This window comes from Gastrolobium bilobum, unplaced genomic scaffold (genome assembly GCF_033153095.1).
Source record: "Gastrolobium bilobum isolate Gb01-03AN ecotype WA unplaced genomic scaffold, APGP_CSIRO_Gbil_v1 utg16022, whole genome shotgun sequence".
Classification (NCBI taxonomy): Eukaryota; Viridiplantae; Streptophyta; class Magnoliopsida; order Fabales; family Fabaceae; genus Gastrolobium; species Gastrolobium bilobum.
The window spans coordinates 30,525-45,230 of NW_026896072.1; the positions used below are offsets into that span (position 1 = coordinate 30,525).

The 14,706-nt window shown below is 40.5% G+C and overlaps 1 protein-coding gene across 1 annotated transcript; it reads left to right on the plus strand.

Annotated features, from left to right (window-relative positions):
- The first annotated feature begins 3,868 nt into the window (after positions 1-3,868).
- On the plus strand, positions 3,869-5,557 carry LOC133297652 (uncharacterized mitochondrial protein AtMg00810-like). The gene is made up of 3 exons (XM_061496820.1): positions 3,869-4,081; positions 4,172-5,053; positions 5,456-5,557. Exons 1-3 carry the CDS (start codon positions 3,869-3,871, stop codon positions 5,555-5,557), a joined length of 1,197 nt encoding a protein of 398 aa, XP_061352804.1.
- The last annotated feature ends 9,149 nt before the right edge of the window (positions 5,558-14,706 follow it).

Genomic DNA, 14,706 nt, shown 5'->3' on the forward strand with positions numbered 1-14,706 from the left:
TTTTAAAGTTAACATGTCAATAGCCATGTCAGCCCCTCATGTGCATATTATAGCGTAATACATCGCGGACAATCCTCTGATATTTTAATGAAGGTGGAGGAAATTTTTTGACAGTTACTCAGTACATTGCGCAATTACATTGCGGACACATCTCATTGATAGTTACTTGATTTACGTTAGTCGCATAGCTGTGGTATTATGACAGCTACAAGGACACATGCCCACTTACAACCATCTACTTCACCGACTTAAAATCTAAAAGATATGTTTCTCACCGACTTCACGTACCCACGGGCCTATATATTGTTTTAATGCCAGTTCACAATTGGTAGCCTTTAAAATCATTTAACTAGTTAAGGTTAAGTGATTATACGTGGAGCGGACAGTGATATTAGCCTTCTTCTCGGTCAACCGAAGTTTCTCTATGAAGATGGCTCTTAAATTCCATGAACTCAAGAGCGAAGCTGCAAGCAAAATGTTTTTAGCAGCAACATGGCGGGGGTGCGATGCTTTAACAGGAGCGCGATGTACAACAAGCTCCTCACCTCTTAATGCCATTCACAGGACGCGATGCTACGGGCGTTCTTGGACAAAGATTATTTATCTTATTCTACATGGCCAAGCCTTTAACACCATATATTATAGAATATTATTAGAATATACCATTTTATTTCCAATGTATAGAATAATTAGTTATTGGCTCATGTGCCACGTACACCTCAATTTGTTATCTTTTCTGTTAGCATACACTTTACTGTTATAAAGAGCAATGCTCTCTGTACTCACTCAATGAGATCCAAATTGGTTACTGATTTTTCCAATATTTTCTCCTAATATGGTATCATATGAGTTTTTTTAGCCTCCGAGCCTTTCTCCATGGCTCGTGGTGGCAAAACTACCAACCCCGCTTCTTCCCATTCTTCCACATCTACCACTAGTTCCTCGTCTCCTCCTATGGAGGACTTTGCCAGTCCTTATTATCTTCAGAATGGTGATCATCTTGGTCTCATTCTGGTTACTCACTCCCTCAATGGACTGAATTTCAACCCCTGGAGTCGAGCAATGCTCATTGCTCTCACCGCCAAAAACAAAGTATGTTTCGTCGATGGTTCTCTTCTTCGACCTGAAACTACTGATCTTCTTTTTGCTGCTTGGACCCGATGCAACTCCATGGTAAATATCAATCTTATTCTACAGTGCACGATCCTATTCTACAGTGCGCGATGCTAAATATATAGGCTAGTTTATAAGCTGAGAAAATTGTGAATACATTATAAACAAGTTGTGGAAACTATTATTATAAGCAACGATACCATGCGCGACGCTACCAATATTACAACAGATGAATTAATAACATCTTTGTTGGGTTTAAACTTTATTTAATTAAAGTAAATAAAAAATGAAGAGTTTTGTGTTAAAAGGGTGTGTCCCTTAAGAATTTGTTAGTGGACATTAATGAGTTTAAAGTTTCTAAGAAATAGTCATTATTATGTTTAGATTTCCTAAGTTGGTCATTAGTATTCTTAGTTATTTGCTATTGTTTATAAATAGCTCATTGTAACTCTTGTAAAGTGGCTTGGTAGAATCAGTAATTCTAAGAGGTATATTCAGAGACTTGTTTGTGTGTTTGAGTGTTTGAGAGAAACACCATAATAGGACCTGTGAATTACAAATTGGTATCAGAGCTATGGAGAGTGTGACCACTTCCAGTATTATGCCATTGCCCCGCCTGACAAAGGCGAAATATGTGAATTGGAGCATTCAGATGAAGGCGTTGCTCGGATCTCAAGAACTTGGGATGTTATTCATGACGGGTTTGCTGAACCTGTAACTACCGCAGGATACTCAGCAGCTCAAACCAAGGCGTTGAAAGAGACGCGTGCGAAGGACAAGGCGGCCTTATACATGTTATTTCGAGCTGTAGATGAGTCCGTATTTGAGAAGATTGCAAGTGCGACGACGTCAAAGGAAGTGTGGGACATCTTGGAGAATATCTATAAAGGAGCTGACCGAGTTAAGCAAGTCCGACTTCAGAATCTGCGTGGTGAGTTGGAAGAAATGAAGATGAAAGATTCAGAGGGTGTATCCGAGTTCATCACCCGAGTTCAAGCCGTGGTGAATCAGTTAAAGCAGAATGGTGAGGAATTACCTGAGACTAGAGTTGTTGAAAAGATTCTGAGGTCGCTGACAGACGACTTCGAAAACGTGGTATGTGCAATTGAGGATGTCAAACTTTGCTGCAGAAAGAGAAATAAGAGATGAAGGAGTTCTGATGTTGGCACAAGGTGAGACAAGTTCGAAGAGTGAGACGGAGTGGTATTTGGATACCGGTGCCAGTAATCACATGTGTGGTTACAAACATTTGTTCAAAGAATTGAGGACGGTGGAAGCCGGACATGTCTCTTTCGGAGACGCGTCCAAAATTGATGTAAAAGGTCGTGGTACGGTCTGTTTTCTACAAAAAGATGGACGAGTTGGTACAATTCAGGACGTGTATTACGTGCCTGAGCTCAAAAGCAATATTCTGAGCATTGGACAGTTGATGGAAAAGGGCTACTCGGTTCTAATGACAGATCGAGTTCTACTGTTGAAAGATAAGTAAGGGCGGTTGATGGCCCGAGTTCAGATGGAGAAGAATATGATGGATTTGTGGCATAGACGTTTTGGACACCTTCATTATGGTGGTCTGACCGAGATGATGAAGAAGAACATGGTGGTAGGACTGCCAAAGATAAACTCTGAAGGAAAGTTTTGTGAGGACTGCGTATTGGGAAAACATGCGAGGAGCCCGTTCCAAAGGATGGCGAGATACCGAGCTAGGCAGCCTCTGGATTTGATACATACCGACCTGTGTGGACCCATTACTCTGGGGTCCTTCAGTGGTAAGAAGTATTTTGTAACTTTTATTGATGATTTCAGTCGAAAGACTTGGGTGTATTTTTTAAAAGAAAAATCCGAGGTGCTAGAGGCATTTAGGAGTTTTAAAGTAATGATAGAGAATGGTACTGGAAGGTACATCAAATCGGTACGTTCAGACCGAGGAGGGGAGTATGTGTCAACAGCTTTCAAGATGTATTGTGAAGAACATGGTATAAGGCGGTTCCTGACCGCACCGTACTCGCCCCAGCAAAATGGAGTAGCTAAGAGGAAGAACCGGACTATCCTGGATATGGTCCGATCTATGTTGAAGACGAAGAACATGCCGAAAGAATTTTGGGGAGAGGGCGTACAATGTGCAGTATATGTGCAGAACCGATGTTCGCACTCAAGTGTGAATGATAAAACTCCACAAGAAGCATGGAGTGGTCTAAAGCCATCAGTGGCTCATTTCAAGATTTTTGGTAGTGTTGCATATGCACACATACCGGATCAGTTGAGAACAAAACTTGAAGATAAGAGTAAGAAGTTTGTATTCATTGGTTATGATGAGAAGACAAAGGGGTACAAGTTGTTGGATCCTGTCAATAAAAAGGTGTTGATAAGCCGAGATGTGAAGGTGAATGAAGAAGATGCTTGGGACTGGGGTTGTCCATCCGGGGTGAATGTTGAACCCGGGAAAATGACAATTGAGGTCGAACAACCTTCGTCCTATATCCTAGCAAATCATGAAACCTCTGATGACGAAGAGCAGAGACAACTGAGAATGAGGAGCTTGCAAGAATTGTATGACTCAACTAACGAAGCACACTTGGTATGTTTGTTGGCAGATTCTGAAGAAGTGAGTTTTTAAGATGCAATCCGAGATGAGAAATGGCAATCAGCCATGGAGGAGGAGATTAAAGCAATAGAAAAGAACAAAATGTGGGAGTTAGCCGAGCTGCCCAAAGGAAGTCGGCCCATTGGTGTGAAATGGGTGTACAAGAAGAAAATGAACGCTAAGGGGGAGATCGAAAGATACAAAGCACGGCTAGTGGCGAAAGGGTATAAGCAGAAGGCCAGCATTGACTATGACGAGGTGTTCGCACCTGTAGCAAGAATGGAGACAATCATGCTGTTGATCCCTCATGCAGCCCAATTCGGATGGCCGATCTATCAGATGGATGTGAAGTCGGCATTCTTAAATGGAGTACTCGAGGAGGAGGTGTATCTGGAACAACCTCTGGGATTCATGAAAGCCGGACAAGAAAGAAAAGTGTTGAGACTGAAGAAAGCTTTGTATGGATTGAAGCAGGCCCCAAGAGCCTGGAACACAAGAATTGACAATTACTTCAAAAAGGATGGACTTGAACAATGTCCGTATGAACATGCACTATATGCGAAGAAGAGAGGAGGTAAAATTCTACTTGTTGCTCTATATGTTGATAATCTGATTTTCTTGGGTAATGATGAAGGAAAGATTCAAGATTTTAAGAAGAAAATGACGAAGGAGTTCGAGATGACAGATCTCGGTCTAATCAGATACTTTCTTGGTTTGGAGGTTAGACAAGATGAATCCGGGATCTTCGTCTCTCAGGAAGCCTATGCAAGAGGAATTTTAGAGAAGTTCAAAATGAGTGATTGCAACCCGGTTTCAACCCCTATGGAACCCGGCGTTAAAATTTCAAGATATGATGAAGGAGAAAAGGTAGATCCGAGTATTTATCGTAGTCTAGTTGGAAGTCTGAGGTACTTGACGTGTACGAGGCCGAAACTGTGTCTGAGTCTTGGAATAATAAGCCGATTTATGGAAGAGCCGAGCTATACTTACTGGAAGGCGGCTAAGAGAATTCTGAGATATGTGAAGGGAACAATCTCACAAGGACTTCATTACTCGAAGTCGGACAAATACAAACTGACGGGTTATTCAGACAGTGACTGGTGCAGAGATGTTGATGATAGGAAGAGCACGGCTGGCTATGTGTTCTTCATGGGAAACACGGCGTTTACTTGGGTGTCGAAGAAGGAACCCATTGTGACCCTGTCTACATGTGAAGCCGAGTATGTTGAGGCATCTTGGTGTGTTTGCCATGCAATATGGCTGAGGAATTTACTAAGCAAGCTGGAGCAAGAGCAAGTCGGCCCAACCGAGATTCGAGTTGACAACAGATCAGCAATCGAGTTAGCAAAGAACCCGGTCAACCATGAGAGAAGTAAGCATATTGATGTCAGGTTTCATTTCATCCGAGATCAAGTCAGAGAAGGAAAGGTGGAGCTCACTCATGTTGCAAGCCGAGATCAAGTTGGAGATATTTTCACAAAACCCCTGCCGACATTGTTGTTTGAGAATTGCAAGAAGAAGATGGGAATGAAGGACGGTAGAGACATTAAAGTTTAAGGGGGAGTTTTGTTGGGTTTAAACTTTATTTAATTAAAGAAAATAGAAAATGAAGAGTTTTGTGGTAAAAAGGTGTGTCGCTTAGGAATTTGTTAGTGGACATTAATGAGTTTAAAGTTTCTAAGAAGTAGTCATTATTATGTTTAGATTTCCTAAGTTGGTCATTAGTATTCTTAGTTATTTGCTATTGTTTATAAATAGCTCATTGTAACTCTTGTAAAGTGGCTTGGTAGAATCAGTAATTCTAAGAGGTATATTCAGAGACTTGTTTGTGTGTTTGAGTGTTTGAGAGAAACACCATAATAGGACCTGTGAATTACAATCTTGAGGGTTTTTTTTAGCAGTTGGAATAAATAAGCATTTGGAAAGTGTAAGGTTCGGCTGTTTAATCTGATCTATTGATTGGGAATACATAAGCATATGACATCGAGTTTTTAAAGTCTTCATTGAGAGAGATCAAGAATAGATGATATGTAAATACTGTGACACTCCATTGTGTTCGCCGCAATCGATGGCGCTAGAAGGAGGTATATTTTTAATATATCAATATCATTAAGATTATATATATCGACAGTATAGCATACTTTGGTTTACTTACAATACCTTGGGTCCTAGCCACTTCTTATCTTAAAGGGTATTGACTTATCAACTTGTGGGGAAAGTGATACATTTTGCTACCAAAAGTTACAAACTAAGACATAGGTTATGATGCATGAGTCTAGCCTAGGCAAACTGTCACGTACGCCCTTGTTCATATCGTGTGAAGAATAAAATTTGACAAACGTTTGTGCAAGATACGCAGTTACATCACATATATACATTAGCAATATTGCGCTATTTTTTAAAAGGGTATTGAGAACGACATGGCCATCGAGGGGTACATAATATTGTATCGCGCTATGGATTTATTTTTACCAGATCCAGTTATATATAAATCCTTCCCCTGTTGAAGTATCGCGCCAACACCCATGATGTTTACTGGGCCATAATTGTCGCTCTGTAATCCATGTTTTGAGGAGCATGGCTTTAATAGCGGCGCCAACCAAATATTGTATTGATTTTGTTTGGCGCGATGTGAGAAGACCTATGTCACGATAGCGATAGTCAGCACAGTGGGAGAAACATGTAGCGTTTATTATTGTAACTGTTTGGTACGTTTCTTCGAGCGGCACTTATACTATAGCATTGTGTTGGATAAGCCAGACCGCATAAGTTATCGTAAGTCTTGAAGTATCCCAAACTTTACGTACGTGTCCCAAAGTTTTACGCGTGCGCGATGGAACGAATTTGGCTGTTCTTGGTCGTTCACTTACACTATAGCGCGAATTATCATATTATTCCGCATCTTTTCACCAAAAGTATAGCATGCTTATATTTAAACCCTCAAAATACCGTGAGTATTTGGGTACTACACTCTATGTAGCTCTGAAAAAGAGTGTGCAAGCATCTCTCAAGTGTGTAATTCACAGGTCCTATTATGGTGTTTCTCTCAAACATTCAAACACACAAAACAAGTCTCTGAATATACCTCTTTGAATTACTGATTTTACCAAGCCACTTTACAAGAGTTACAATGAGCTATTTATAAACAATAGCAAATAACTAAGAATACTAATGACCAACTTAGGAAATCTAAACATAATAATGACTACTTCTTAGAAACTTTAAACTCATTAATGTCCACTAACAAATTCCTAAGGGACACACCCTTTTACCACAAAACTCTTCATTTTCTATTTTCTTTAATTAAATAAAGTTTAAACCCAACAAAACTCACCCTTAAACTTTAATGTCTCTACCGTCCTTCATTCCCATCTTCTTCTTGCAATTCTCAAACAACAATGTCGGCAGGGGTTTTGTGAAAATATCTCCAACTTGATCTCGGCCTGCAACATGAGTGAGCTCCACCTTTCCTTCTCTGACTTGATCTCAGATGAAATGAAACCTGACATCAATATGCTTCCTTCTCTCATGGTTGACCGGGTTCTTTGCTAACTCGATCGTTGATCTGTTGTCAACTCGAATCTCGGTTGGGCCGACTTGCTCTTGCTCCAGCTTGCTTAGTAAATTCCTCAGCCATATTGCATGGCAAACACACCAAGATGGCGCAACATACTAGGCTTCACATGTAGACAGGGTCACAATGGGTTCCTTCTTCGACACCCAAGTAAACGTCGTGTTTCCCATGAAGAACACATAGCTAGTCGTGCTCTTCCTATCATCAACATCTTCGCACCAATCACTGTCTGAATAACCCGTCAGTTTGTATTTGTCCGACTTCGAGTAATGAAGTCCTTGTGAGATTGTTCCCTTCACATATCTCAGAATTCTCTTAGCCGCCTTCCAGTGAGTATAGCTCGGCTCTTCCATAAATCGGCTTATTATTCCAACACTCAGACACAGTTCCGGCCTCGTACACGTCAAGTACCTCAGACTTCCAACTAGACTACGATAAACACTCGGATCTACCTTTTCTCCTCCATCATATCTTGAAAATTTAACGCCAGGTTCCATAGGGGTTGAAACCGGGTTGCAATCACTCATTTTGAACTTCTCTAAAATTCCTTTTGCATAGGCTTCCTGAGAGACGAAGATCCCGGATTTGTCTTGTCTGACCTCCAGACCAAGAAAGTATCTCATCAGACCGAGATCCGTCATCTCGAACTTCTTCGTCATTTTCTTCTTAAAATCTTGAATCATCCCTTCATCATTACCCAAGAAAATCAGATCATCAACATATAGGGCAACAAGTAGAATTTTACCTCCTTTCTTCTTCACATATAGTGCATGTTCATACGGACATTGTTCAAGTCCATCCTTCTTGAAGTAATTGTCAATTCTTGGGTTCCAGGCTCTTGGGGCCTGCTTCAATCCATACAAAGCTTTCTTCAGTCTCAACACTTTTCTTTCTTGTCCGGCTTTCATAAATCTCAGAGGTTGTTCCAGATACACCTCATCTTCGAGTACTCCATTTAAGAATGTCGACTTCACATCCATCTGATAGATCGTCCATCCGAATTGAGCTGCTTGAAAGATCAACAGCCTGATTGTCTCCATTCTTGCTTCGGGTGCGAACAGCTCGTCATAGTCAATGCCGGCCTTTTGCCTATTCCCTTTCGCCACTAGCCGGGCTTTGTATCTTTCGATCTCCCCCTCAGCGTTCATTTTCTTCTTGTACACCCATTTCACACCAATGGGCCGACTTCCTTTGGGCAGCTCGGCTAACTCCCACGTCTTGTTCTTTTCTATTGCATTAATCTCCTCCTCCATGGCTGATTGCCATTTCTCATCTCGGATTGCTTCTTCAAAACTCACTTCTTCAGAATCTGTCAACAAACATACCAAGTGTGCTTCGTTAGTTGAGTCATACAAGTCTTGCAAGCTCCTTATTCTCGGTTGTCTCTGCTCTTCATCATCAGAGATTTTAATGATTTGCTGGGATATGGGACGAAGGTTGTCCGACCTCAATTGTCCTTTTCCCGGGTTCAACATTCACCCCGGATGGACAACCCCAGTCCCAAGCATCTTCTTCATTCACCTTCACATCTCGGCTTATCAACACCTTTTTATTGACGGGATCCAACAACTTGTACCCCTTTGTCTTCTCATCATAACCAATGAATACAAACTTCTTACTCTTATCTTCAAGTTTCGTTCTCAACTATGTGTGCATATGCAACACTACCAAAAATCTTGAAATGAGCCACTGATGGCTTTAGACCGCTCCATGCTTCTTGTGGAGTTTTATAATTCACACTTGAGTGCGGACATCGGTTCTGCACGTACACTGCACATTGTACGGCCTCTCCCCAAAACTCTTTCGGCATGTTCTTCGTTTTCAACATAGATCAGACCATATCCAGGATAGTCCGGTTCTTCCTTTCAGCTACTCCATTTTGCTGGGGCAAGTACGGTGCGGTCAGGAACCGCCTTATACCATGTTCTTCACAATGCTTCTTGAAAGCTGTTGACACGTACTCCCCACCTCGGTCTGAACGGACCGGTTTGATGTACCGCCCACTCGCCCAGTACCATTCTCTATCATTACTTTAAAAATCCTAAATGCCTCTAGCACTTCGGATTTTTCCTTCAAAAAATACTCCCAAGTCTTTCGACTGAAATCATCAATAAAAGTTACAAAATACTTCTTACCACTGAAGGACCCCAGAGTTATGGGTCCACACAGGTCGGTATGTATCAAATCCAGAGGCTGCCTAGCTCGGTATCTCGCCATCCTTTGGAACGGGCTCCTCTCATGTTTTCCCAATACGCAGTCCTCACAAAATTTTCCTTCAGAGTTAATCTTTGGTAGTCCCACTACCATGTTTTTCTTCATCATCTTGGTCTGACCACCGTAGTGAAGGTGTCCAAACCGTCGATGCCACAAATCCATCTTATCTTCTACCCCGGCTTGCAGACAGCCGACCTCCATGCTCCTCAAACTCAGTTTGTACATTCTATTTTTCTCCATCTGAACTCGGGCTATCAGACGCCCTTGTTTGTCTTTCAATAGTAGAACTTGGTCTGTCATTAGAACCGAGTAGCCCTTTTCAATCAACTGTCCAATGCTCAGAATATTGCTTTTGAGCTCAGGCACGTAATACACGTCCCGAATTGTACCAACTCGTCCATCCTTTTGCAAGAAACAGATCATACCTCGGCCTTTTACATCAATTTTGTACGCGTCTCCAAAAGAAACATGTCCGGCTTCCACCGTTTTCAACTCCTTGAACAGATGTTTGTAACCACACATGTGATTACTGGCACCAGTATCCAAGTACCATTCTGTCTCACTCTTCGAACTCGTTTCACCATGTGCCAACATCAAAACTCCTTCATCTCTTATCTCTCCTTCTGCAGCATAGTTTGACGTCCCGTCAACTCTCCTTTCATCTCGGCAATCCTTCGCGAAATGCCCAACTCGGCCACAATTGTAGCACTTGTCTGAGTTGCAATCTCTTGCGTAATGACCATACTTCCCACACTTATGACATTCTACATTATTTTGATTCGACCACCGGCCTCTTCCACCTCGGCCACGTCCTCTACCTCTCCAGTTTTGCGGACTCGGCTCAGTTCTTTCTTCATTTCTCACCTCATGACCTCGGCCACGACCACCTCGTCCATTTCCACGTCCAGCTCGGGCCACGATCTCTACCTCAGACGTTCTGAGAATACAGCGCCTTCTCTTCCTTGATATTTGCTTTTGACTGGAGTGCTTGCTCCAGTGTCTCTTCCTTCTTCTTTTTCTTGCGTTGTTCATGCGTCTCAAGAGAACCCGCTAGCTCTTCAATGGAGAGCTTAGCCAAGTCCTTAGACTCCTCAATTGCACATACCACGTTTTCGAAGTCGTCTGTCAGCGACCTCAGAATCTTTTCAACAACTCTAGTGTCAGATAATTCCTCCCCATTCTGTTTTAACTGATTCACCACGGCTTGAACTCGGGTGATGAACTCGGATACACCCTCTGAATCTTTCATCTTCATTCCTTTCAACTCGCCACGCAGAGTTTGAAGTCGGACCTGCTTAACTCGGTCAGCTCCTTTATAGACATTCTCCAAGATGTCCACGCTTCCTTTGACGTCGTCGCACTTGCAATCTTCTCAAATCCGTACTCATCTACAGCTCGAAATAACATGTATAAGGCCGCCTTGTCCTTCGCACGCGTCTCTTTCAACGCCTTGGTTTGAGCTGCTGAGTATCCTGCGGTAGTTGCAAGTTCAGCAAAATCGTCATGAATAACATCCCAAGTATCTTGGGATCCGAGCAACACCTTCATCTGAATGCTCCAATCACATAGTTCGCCTTTGTCAGGCGGGGCAATGGCATACTGGAAGTGGTCACACTCTCCATAGCTCTGATACCAATTTGTAATTCACAGGTCCTATTATGGTGTTTCTCTCAAACACACAAAACAAGTCTTTGAATATACCTCTTTGAATTACTGATTTTACCAAGCCACTTTACAAGAGTTACAATGAGCTATTTATAAACAATAGCAAATAACTAAGAATACTAATGACCAACTTAGGAAATCTAAACATAATAATGACTACTTCTTAGAAACTTTAAACTCATTAATGTCCACTAACAAATTCCTAAGGGACACACCCTTTTACCACAAAACTCTTCATTTTCTATTTTCTTTAATTAAATAAAGTTTAAACCCAACAAAGTGCGCACAACGCAGAATTTAACCATCGCGCGGGTTACCACAAAAGTTCTTTTTTGTAATATAAATAATAGGGATGTTTTCCAATCTCAAATAAGTGCTTTGAATAAAAAGCCAAATTTGTTGAAATTTTTGTGGAACAAATACTTCTCGAGGAAACCTCTGGATGACTCAATTGATGACCAATGATCACTATGTTTATTAAAGAAACATTTAGTTATGACTAAAAGGTTATTATGATTGCTTGACTCATAACAAGAATACACACTGGCGGGATGTTCAGGATATAACAACCACGTTATATCAATAGTCTTATGTTTATCCTACTCACAAAAAGATTGCAGGAACTCAAGACTGATAAGAACCAGAACAGATGCATCAGAATCGGAACCGGTTCTAATCATAAAATAAGGCCTGAGAGGTTATCATGCATTGAATCTTTATATGATGTAATCACTATTGTGATCATATCTCTTGTGAGATTACATAAACTTGCAGATGCTCACGCGATAAAAATCGTGACATATATGACTTATTTTGATAATCTTATGTCTCTGTTATGAAACTCATACAAGTTGCAGGGACCAATGAACAATGAACAGTGAAGATCTCAATCTCACTGAGAATGCAGATAGACTTAGAACAGTTTATCTGATTTATATGCCCTTATCTTGAGGTATCTTAACTACTTCTATTGTGAAATCCACAAGAGATTGCAGGGCTCCATGACTGCTAAAAGGCGAAGACAAAAATCTCGCGTGCAACGCAGACAAACTTAAAATCAAATGCTACATTCCCTATCAGCAACATTATTATTTTGAACTGATTTAACATGATCTTATTACAATTATCATCTCCATGATATAATGTTATTATTCTGTGAGATCAATGGAAATTACAGGTTTCACCAAACAGAAGAAAAGTCCTCCAAGCCAAAGCGCAATGAAGAACATAACAGGATTCCTCCAAAGGATCCTCCAAGTAACAGGGTTCCTCTCACGGATCCTATCAAATAACAGGATTCTCTCACAAATCCTCCAAGTAACAGGATTCCTCTCATGGATCCTATCAACAAACAGGATTCTCTCACGAATCCTCCAAGTAACAGGATTCCTCTCATGGGTCCTAGCAAATAACAGGATTCTCGCACGAATCCTCCAAGTAATAGGATTCCTCTCATGGGTCCTAGCAAATAACAGGATTCTCCCACGAATCCTCCAAGTAACAGGATTCCTCTCAAGGATCCTAGCAAATAACAGGATTCTCTCACGAATCCTCCAAGTAACAGGATGCCTCTCAAGGATCCTATCAAATAACAGGATTCTTCCACGAATCCTCCAAGTAACAGGATTCCTCTCAAGGATCCTATCAAATAACAGGATTCTCCCACGAATCCTCCAAGCAACAGGACTCCTCTCAAGGATCCTCTCAACGGATCAGAACTATTCACATCGCGATCCTCTAAGTCTTATCGCGATCCTCCATGATCAAGCGCGATGTAAGGCAGGATGAACCCAACCTAGGGCCAAATTCCTTCCAAAAGCGCGACACTTATAGCTACATATTCAGCAACATCAAACCCCAAAACATGCACAAGGTATGCCAACTTTATGAAATACGAATTATGAACTGTATAAAACTGCAGGATACAAATATGAAGCTCTCAAGCACCTATACAAAAGACTTATACATCTCGCTTCTCATGCCTTCGGCATAAGCAACGAGCTGCGGGGCTTCTGATCTGGATAAATATTATACCAATACAAGGCCCAAACTAAAATCCTTTACTACTAAGAAAGCTCATAGTCAATGAAGGCTGCACAACCCACCTCTCCAAGCTGCACAATATTTATGACAGCAAAGACACCTCTATAGCAGCAAGCTCATGACAATCAGCAAGCTCCTCAACATTTAATCATGACAGCCATACTATTTTGGCACCAAGGAACCTTTGCCTTCACCATGAAGAAAGGCATATTCCAAGCACACATCACTCCACTATAAATACATGTATCAACACTAAGGTACATCATCTTCTTCTACATAATTAAACCTGCTTGAACCAAATATGACTTGAGCGTCAGAGTGTCTTGCAGGTACACCCCCATCGCGTTCCATTGAAGACCCATGGGATAAAGCGGCCCAACTGCAAGATGCTCTGACCCAAGACGGTTCCAGACTGTGTAGAGGAAGATCACATGATCGGTCCATTTGTAAAGATCTGTTCCGATCAGTATGTAAATTAATAAGTCTGATATCGATATATTATGCGTATAATATATTTCTATAAGAATTTGGTTGAAATTCTTACTTGTATTTGGATTGAGTCAGTAATATTCTTCAGTAATAACTAGGGGATGTTACATTGCTAATACTATTATCCAGAACATTCACCATCTTCAGTGATTCATACCCTTTGATTATTGGCTCATACTATTATTAGCTCTTTCAGCTAGAAATCTCCAATCGATCTCTGAACAAAAATATACTAGGCAAGTTTAATGCAATTATGGGTGTAAATGAGCTATGCCGGCTTACAAGGGCCTACAACCTATCTTATATTAAGTCAGACTTGACTTATTACAAATAGTCAAATAGAACAGGTCAAGCTTTTAAAATCTATTTAGAAAGCAGGTCATAGGCTTTTTTTGTATATGTTGGGCCTATAAGCCTACAGGTCGGCTTATATCATATTATTTATTTTAAATAAAATTATTATTTTAATAATTTTGAATAATAAAGTAATATTATTTTAATTTATTTTAATTATTGAATGTTTAATAGGTTTATACAGGCTTAGATCTAGGCTATTATTTTTTAAATATAAGTTAGGTCAATTTGAGCCTATACAGGTTAACAGGCTAGGCTAGGAGTAAGTTTTTTTACGTAGACCTAACCTATTTAAGCCAAAGCCTAGCCTATCCTAATCGATTTACACCCCTAAATGCAATCGAGACAGACATAAAAAAATTAATTAATATATATAAAGTAAATTCATATTATTAAAATAAAGATCAATTAATCATAACTGTCTTACATGAAATATATAAAGCATAATATGAATCGAAACTTTGATATTTTCAAACGATAAAAAGGTGTTTTTCACAAAAAAAGGAAAATTATAATTATATAATGAAACTTATATTATTCATAATTTGGTAAAACCATTTTGAGTTTTGATCAACCCTTAAAATGAGTGTTGCCTCAATTGGCCCATTGTTTGACTCGGAATGAAGTTATATTTTAATGCAGTACTTTTCACCCAAAATTTTATATACTA